The sequence below is a fragment of the Lactuca sativa genome, chromosome 8 (genome assembly GCF_002870075.4).
Source record: "Lactuca sativa cultivar Salinas chromosome 8, Lsat_Salinas_v11, whole genome shotgun sequence".
NCBI lineage: Eukaryota > Viridiplantae > Streptophyta > Magnoliopsida > Asterales > Asteraceae > Lactuca > Lactuca sativa.
Window position 1 is genome coordinate 77,207,965 of NC_056630.2, and position 8,360 is coordinate 77,216,324.

At 33.6% G+C, this 8,360-nt stretch overlaps 2 protein-coding genes and 1 long non-coding RNA gene across 4 annotated transcripts; 1 reads left to right on the forward strand and 2 right to left on the reverse strand.

The window, feature by feature from the left end:
* The first annotated feature begins 255 nt into the window (after positions 1–255).
* On the forward strand, positions 256–2,643 carry LOC128128178 (uncharacterized). Of its 2 annotated transcripts, none has more exons than XR_008225966.1 (10): positions 256–401; positions 493–674; positions 756–793; positions 881–1,023; positions 1,117–1,230; positions 1,360–1,498; positions 1,583–1,629; positions 1,723–1,793; positions 1,896–1,949; positions 2,534–2,643. It is a non-coding gene; the product is annotated as an uncharacterized LOC128128178 (long non-coding RNA). The 2 variants fall into 2 exon arrangements; XR_008225967.1 differs by having other exon boundaries at positions 952–1,023.
* Positions 2,644–3,059: 416 nt separating this feature from the next.
* Positions 3,060–5,218, reverse strand: LOC128128177 (uncharacterized). Its single transcript, XM_052767061.1, has 3 exons — positions 4,366–5,218; positions 3,516–3,591; positions 3,060–3,421 (listed from the first exon to the last, which is right to left on the reverse strand). The coding sequence occupies exons 1-3, from the start codon at positions 4,885–4,887 to the stop codon at positions 3,282–3,284; spliced, it is 738 nt and encodes a 245-aa protein (XP_052623021.1). The 5' UTR covers positions 4,888–5,218; the 3' UTR covers positions 3,060–3,281.
* Positions 4,977–8,360, reverse strand: LOC128127743 (TMV resistance protein N-like). The gene is made up of 2 exons (XM_052766424.1): positions 8,094–8,360; positions 4,977–5,873 (listed from the first exon to the last, which is right to left on the reverse strand). Exons 1-2 carry the CDS (start codon positions 8,358–8,360, stop codon positions 4,977–4,979), a joined length of 1,164 nt encoding a protein of 387 aa, XP_052622384.1.

Sequence of the window (8,360 nt, forward strand, 5' to 3'; positions counted from 1 at the left end):
TTTATGGAATAAATCATCAGAATCAACAATTTACAAGTATCATAAAGGAAATTGGAAGTTAATGTCTTAATGAAGTTTTCATGTATGGAGGGCAGGGATTAAGGGATAAATGTGTTAAAAATATTCTTGTTTCCTAATGATTTTGAATATGGAAGTAGGAAACAAATGTAAGCTTTCTTGAATCTTGACATACACCATCTTACTTAGTTTTCTACATCTATTCATAAACATACAAATCCAGGTTGGAAATTAAGCAATCAGCTGAAGGAACGCAAAAAGTTCCTGGACTCTCAGAGGTCCCTGTGTACAAGACATGAAGTATGGGAACTGCTCAAAAGCGGGAGTCGTGTCAGATCTGTTGGATCTACCAATGCCAATGAGCTAAGTAGCCAATCTCACTGGTAAGTGTGTGTGTGTGTGTATTCAGTTATAGCATTGTAGTTGTGAATATATAATCAAGGTGGAATCTTTATGGAAAATATTGTTGTGTAGCTTATTGAGAGTGACAGTTCGTGGGGAGAATTTGGTGAATGGACAGTTCGTGGTTATTTAATTTGGTGGGAAGTGAACATGTGGAGAAGATTGAAGGAATCCGAATTCATAAATAAATCACTTTCAGCTTTAGGAGATGTGATTTCAGCTCTTGCATCAAAGACTTCTCACATTCCTTACAGGTATGTCTCTCATCTACCCCATCTTAGATTATTTATTTATTTATTTACTTCTTATTTCAATCTTCTTTTTGACCAAATCAGGAACTCAAAGCTTACCCATAATCTTCAGAGCTCTCTAGGTGAGCTTTCTTTGTACATAATGTTGTGATAAAATTACAATACTACAATAAATAAATTAGTAAAAGTAGATTGATATTTTCTTGCAGGAGGTGATTGTATGACATTGATTTTCATCGGATTTGGGAGAAATAATTTGTTCCCTGAATTTTGCATGCAGAGTGAGAGGTGTTGAATATGACCAGCTAGAAAACAACCTGATGTCACTGAGCTATTCAAGTACAAACAACTGGTAATTAATTAGCAAAATACTTTCATTTATTTATTATATTGTTTTCTTATATAATTAAATTAATTATTTGTTGTTTATTTTCTTAAAAAATAGACTGAGAAAGCAAAACATGATGAGAAAGAAACCAAAAAGTTGCAGGATAATCTTCAGTCTGTGCAACTCCGTCTTTCTGCAAGAGAACACATATGTAGAACTCTACAAGAAAAGGTAAATCAAGATATAATAACAACATTAAAGGACAATTACTGATTATTATTATTATTATTATTATTATTATTATTATTATTATTATTATTATTATTATTATTATTATTATTATTTATTTTGTGGTTTTAGGTGCCTAACTACAATATCGGAAAAAATACCTCCCTCTCAGAAGAATCACAAAATTTGTGTCCACTCCCAATTTCAGCAACATTGCCTCAAATAAGTTCAAGATTGTATGTAGTGGGGAATCCTTTATAGTTTTCCTGAGGTTAGAGCTTTCTTCCTTTTAGTTAATAAATTTTTAGTTTTATTACAATTTTACTGAGATAAAAAAAAAACTTGATTGTGACAGGTTCAAACACATCCTATTGTTAGCTCTTTGGCTTATATCCTATTGAGGTAAAAAATATTTGAGCTTGAAGAAATGGAAGAAAAAAAATAAATGATTTCATTACTTTGTAACCATATATTATTTATGGTGTTGATAATTAGATTATTAGATACTCTTTCTTTGGGACAAAGGAGACATTTGGTTCTACTCCATACTGGCTTTTATGGCTCAGGTTTGACCTTCATTCTTTGGTCAACTAGGTTCAAGATTTTGTTTCTCATTATTTTTCTACTCTCTTTTATAAAAATTGTAACTTTTGGTTGTGTGAGTGTAGGTATAGCATCTCAGTGAAATTGCTATGATCTATAATGCATTACCTTATATGAAGGTAACAACCCTCTATTCCTACTACCATATAATATGATCATTTTACCCTTTTCTTTTCCTTGACTTTTTGTATTAAGTAGAAAAGAGACACATATATAGATAGCTTACTGGATTTTTTCCCATGAAGTCGTGTATGGGTATCCAGTACTAGAATAAACTATCTGAATCCGAGTAAATGACCATTTTACCCATCTAATTAGAAATGATTCTTGTTAACAAAGAAGTAGTGTCTAACTCTTTCTTGAGTAAATGGTCATTTTACCCTTCTCTTTGGCCAATGATCATTTTACCTTTCTATTTAAAAACAATGCTTGCTAACAAGGAAACAGTATCTTAATTTTGTTAGATTAAATGATCGTTTAACCCTTCTATTTAGAAACAATGATTACTCACAAAAGAAATAGTATCTTACTCTTGTTTGAGAAAATGATCATTTTACCCTTCTATTTAGAAACAATGCTTACCAACAAAAGAAACAATATCCTACTCTCCTTTGACTACATGACCATTTTACCCTTCTATTTAATGAATGACTATTTGACCATTCTATTTGGTAAATGACCATTTTATCATTGTATTTTGCAGGAGTCTGAAAAGTATTCCATAAGGATGCCCAACAAATGGAACTTTTCATTTGATTACTTTTATTTTGCTTTTGTAGTGTTAGTAGCTCTATAATTTCATGTATAATTTAGGTGGGAAATCATCCGTTCTTATATGAAGATTTATTTGGTTATTGTTGTATTATAAACATTTATAGCATTTGCCTTTTCTTTTGTCTAATTGGATATTATTATATTTCGTTTTAAAAATGACATTTAATATTTCAAAATTTCTTAATTATTGACCCTTTTTTGTCTAAAAGGCTAAATCAGTGACGACCAGTTATAGTCACTAATTAGATAAACCAGTGACCACTTTCTATGGTCACTAATCAGATAAAACAGTGACGACTTTTATTGGACACTAAGTAGATAAAATAGGGACGACTTTCATTGATTAGTGACAACATTTAGTGACGAAGCGGGTCGTCACAGATTTAGTGACGACTATATTTTAGTCACTGTTTAGTGACCACATTTATATCTGGTCACTAAATCGGTTTTGTGACCGACCTATAGTGACGAAAAGTGACGACCGAAATTTTGGTCACTAAATCATTTAGTGACGACTCATTCTATTGTTAGTGACCATTTCGTTTTGGTCACTAATTGACATATTTTTTGTAGTGGGTATTGCTGACATCACTCCCTCAAGTCTAAGAGCTCAGATATAACACAATCATTGTGACACTCTTGTACGATTTCAGGATTGAAGGTCCTGCTGAAAGCTTCTACCAACCTTTGGCTGTTCCAATGGTCACTATCTCTGTGTGGCAATACTTTTTCAGTTTTCCGACGATAAAAACTGGATCAACGTCCCCAGTGACAGTCAGTGTCTTCTCTTTCATGCTGAAAGCTATGGACTCGACCCCTGTATGTATATATTTCAAAACGAGCTTTAGTCAAACATATGGTTTCACGTGAAAATAGAAGGAAAACAAAAACAAACACAATATATTATTAACCTGAAAGGGTGGAAACTGCCTTCAAAACCTTCCGCTTTCCTTTATCATCGTGTACATTCACTTTGACAACCACTTTCTGCAATTGAATACAAAGTAATAACAACCAACTATGAAAGTTAATCTCCAGAATTAATTTAAACGAGGCTAAAAAGAGTAAGTTTGGTTTTATTTTTGCAGCATGGTTTTAGGCTTTCTTCTGCAGATATAGACAACATATCCATGTTCTCATCTGTAATAGCTAGCTAGGTTCAGCAGCAATTTTATTTTACCTTTCCTAATTTCTTACTTCATTTTTTGGACCACAGGTATATGATTCCACGAGCCAACAATCTTTTTTATGAAATATCCCATTGAATATGTAGAGAATTAATTCACAAAAGTATTATATGTTGGAATGATATGTGACAAGAATCATTTCTTTTATTTTTTTGAAGTATTTATGCAGTTTGTGTAAAAAAAAAAATCAATTTTCAGGAAAGTAATTTAACAATTTTTATAATTATCTAAAATGATTAGTGAAACAGATAAGATAATTACGAAAGAAGAGCAATTTTGTCATTTACCATATATACATGTCAAATCCTTTGAAAGATTTACAAACCAGATTCAAATGAATGGACTTTAGTGGGTGTCCAAGAAAAAAAAAACATATTTGTTTGGAAAAACCGACAGTTGGTAAGATTTGGAATCTATAATGTGTTTGGTTGGTTGGTTGGATTTGAAAGTTGGAGACAGATGGAAATATTATTTTGTAGATCGACTTTGGTTTTCAAAAACACACGTTACCACTGACTATCAAATGAGAACATGCAAAAGAAGAAGTTTCAGAAAGTGAGTTAAGTCCACAGACCTGTGTGTAGTAAGGCCGCCATAAGATCTCAACAGAAGACTTTGAATCATGTTGTCGGATTTTAAATGTGTTTGAACCATCTTCATTTTCCTTGTCCCAAAATTCTGAGCAATTTGTTGTTTTCACCTCATCCCCTTTACTTCCCCAAGGAATGAGCTCACCTCCAACATAACTGTTAGCTGCTAAGCCACTCAGATGTCCTCCGTCTATTGAAAATGATATCATATTGTATGAAGAATTCAATAATGTTGTGTGCCTCAGTGAACTAAAGGAAACATATCCTATGATTGACCCACTTCCATCATATTTAGGATCTGCTGGTGCTTCACTAGACTCTTGCCAAAGCACGGAGAGAATATCTTCATCCACATCCTGCCTGATGATTATATTTATTTGCGGATGTCTTGCTTTGGTAACAATGCATATTAAGAACCCACAAAAGTCTTTGTACCAATCATATGGAAGACGCAATGTAAATGTTGTCCCCTTAAACAGCCTACCAACAAACCCCCTTGGAATCATCTTATATCCAAGATTGACACTGATAAAGTGATCTTCAAGAGCATTTCCCTGCCATGGAAAACACGTTCAATTATTCTGCTTTTTGGATTTTATATAAAGAGTGAAATTCCAAACGTAAAGGTAAAGTAAACCTGGAGCATGGAGTCTAGTAATATGTCACCAACAAGTGGACCAAGTTTGTTGTACCCACACAATGAGACTTTCCACAACCACTTACAGTTTGAAATATCTCCAAAGCTTTCAAGTGACCAACAATTATCCGCTATAACAACAGCTATACTTGATGGCAGATCCCACAATTCTACAAGTAATTGGCACAATGACACGTCCAGCCATTTGAGCTGAGGAAGTTGCCATCGACTAAAATTTAATCTTGAAAACTTATTTCCTTTTAGATTGAGTTCTTCCAAGTTGGGAAACTCCCAAACAGCAGAGTCAATGTCTTTATCTCCCAGACTGCAGTACCGGAGATTTAACTTTCTTAAGCCTCTGGGAAAAAACCGTAACACTGTATTGTTGTTGCGAGGTAAATAAGGCTCCTCTAAACAACATTCTTCTACATCAATCAGGTCCTCTGCTGGGTTTCTAATTTTTGTGTCACCACACGTCCAACAAGTAACGACAAAGTTTGAAGAATACTTTTTGTAGGATGCAACTTCTTTCCCACTAATATTTGAATGAAGATGCAGTAGACCGTTCATTTTCTGTTGGATCCCCAAGAGCTTAAAAAGTTTGGGGCAATCTGATAATGAAAGGGTCTCGAGTTTCTTTAGTCGCTTAATCGGTGGAAATATCTTAAGACCAGAACAAAACTCTATAGATAGGAAAATGAGCCTTTCCAAGTTTCCAATCGATGGATGAATCTTTTTTAAACGCTGGCATCCACGAAGAATGAGTCTTTCAAGATTTGGAATTCTATCAAAATCTGGTGTCATGATTAGGTTATTCAATCTAACAAGTTCCAAGATCTTCAGATTTGGGAGATGCTGTTCCATACAAGTGCAAACAAGTCAAAGTATATCAAGGTAATAAGAGCTTAAAGTAAATTAAAAAATATATACACGTGAAACAAGCCAAAACATATGAAATATATACTAAAAAAATTATACTATTTGCAAAAGTTTGGGCTTCGGCCGGCCCCTATTAAAAATGGGTACTAATTCATACACAACAAAAAATTTCCATACAAAAACATTCGACAACTCCATAAAACATAAATTGTTGTGTATGGAGAAAAATTGTTGGGTGCGAATCACTTCCCATTAAAAATATATAAAACTGGGACTAAAACATCCGACAAGCTATTTATTTGGTTTCACCCGAAAATCAAAGAACAACACAATCCAAATAACCAGTTTAACAAATGAACTGGACAGGTTATAGTTGACCTGAATCATGAACACTTCTAACTTGACGAAGGGAGATTCCTACCTTACATAATGTGGATCTTTTTTAACAAGCCTTTGATATGTTTTGGTCGTGTTTATCACCACCACAAATGAAGAGGGTTATCTTTTATATTTAATTAAGATTAGTATTTCCTTAATAGTTATCAATTTAATTTTGGTAAGTAGGGTTCGACAAACATTATAAGTATGACGGAATTGAAGAATCGATTGTTGGAACGCTTCCGACCATCTAATGACGGAACTATGATACAACTGGTCGTTTCGGTCATGTTTATCAGCGCCCAAATAAAGAGGGTTATATATATATGGGTAAAGTGAATATACCTAACAACCTTTTATAAGCTTAGGTACCTAACTCCATAATACTACATCGGTTTGTATCATATTTACATTGTAATTTCCTAAGGTTCTTAAACTTCAACCCCATAACTTGATTACTTCCAAAATCTTTGGACTTTCAAGAATATATCTTTCTTTTACATCACGTTTTTTCTATCGAATACCACCTGATGGGCTTCATATACTACCGCTACAAATGAAAAGATATAGGAGAAATATAATGATGAATTTCCAAAAAATTTTGAAGTAAATCAAGTTTAGGGATGAACTTTAAGAACCTTGGATGATTGCAATGAAAATTTAATGCAAAATAACGTAGTTTGATGAGGTTAGGTACTTAAGCTCATTGTTTTGAAAACCGGACCGGACCGGCCGGTTCAACCGGTTTAACCGGGAACCGGTAAGTCTACCGGTTCTCTTAAGTCTGAAAACCGCTTGTAAACAAACCGGTAACGAACCAGCGGTTCAACCAAAAACCGGAAAAAACCGGACTGGTCAAACCGGACAAAACCGGAAACCCAATAAAATATTATAAATTTTATACTAAAAAGAAGTTAAAGGGACCCTCGCTGTAATATGGGAGATCCGTTCCTTGGTCTTTAAAAACCCACTCACTCCATTCGTTTTATACACCTTTCCAAAGCCTCCATTTTAGTTTTTTGGGCGATGTGGGATAGACTTGAACAGTGACTTTGAGGATTCTTTTCTACATTCAATAAAATATTTTTTTTTCTTTTGGCATTACCTTTTTTACAAGAGTTTAAGGAGTAAGTTTATAAATGATTTTAAGGAGTAAGCTTATAATTTATTTGAAGTTGAAATCGGAATGTGCCGTTTCATTTTAAATGTTCAAAAATCATGATATATATATATATATATATATATATATATATATATATATATATATATATATATATATATATATATATATATATATATATATATATATATATATATATATATCGTCCGGTTCATCCGGTTTTTAGGACCGGTTCGATCGGTCAAACCAGTTGAACCATCGAACCGGTAAGACGAGCGGTTCAATGGTCCGGTCCGGTTTTCAAAACATTGCTTAAGCTTATATAAGATTGTTAGGTATATTCACTTTACCCATATATATATATATATATATATATATATATATATATATATATATATATATATATATATATATATATATATATATATATATATATATATATATATAGAGAGAGAGAGAGAGAGAGAGAGAGAGAGAGAGAGGAAGGATCATTTGAGAACCTATAGTTTCCCGAGAACCCGAGAATTAAAAGTGGACCACTAGATCAAAAAACTGAACGATCAAGATCAAAGATGGCAATATGGTAAATAAACATAGCTTCAATGGTATATGTGGTTTTTTAACAAAAAATTATAGGGGTAAATTAGGTGTATAGATTTTCTGAATTCCTAAAATCAAAACTACTAATTTATCATCACCATCCATGCCTGTCGCCACCTCCTTTCCCTCTCCAGCAACGATGCCTGCTCCTCCTTCTCCTTCGCCGGAGACGATTGATGCTTCGCCGGATCTAGATACTCATGCCACTCATTCACCTTCCGATAGCAGCTCCGCCAGAGATCTCTCTTTTTCTTCCTGTTGTTTAGCCTTGAGAAAATCAACGCTAAATCCTCCATCTCCGCCTCACATTTTCTCATCCTCACCGGCAATAAATCTTCGTCTCGTCTTTGATTGTCGATTCGCAT

Coding starts and splice junctions, on each gene's coding strand:
- LOC128128177 (XM_052767061.1), bottom strand. CDS start 4,887: ATGATTCCAAGGGGGTTTGTTGGTAGGCTGTTTAAGGGGACAACATTT. Junction 3,592..4,365: donor GGCGGCCTTACTACACACAG/GTCTGTGGACTT, acceptor ATTCAATTGCAG/AAAGTGGTTGTCAAAGTGAA. Junction 3,422..3,515: donor GGCAGTTTCCACCCTTTCAG/GTTAATAATATA, acceptor ATATACATACAG/GGGTCGAGTCCATAGCTTTC.
- LOC128127743 (XM_052766424.1), bottom strand. CDS start 8,360: ATGCGAATCGACAATCAAAGACGAGACGAAGATTTATTGCCGGTGAGG. Junction 5,874..8,093: donor GGTGGCGACAGGCATGGATG/GTGATGATAAAT, acceptor TGTATGGAACAG/CATCTCCCAAATCTGAAGAT.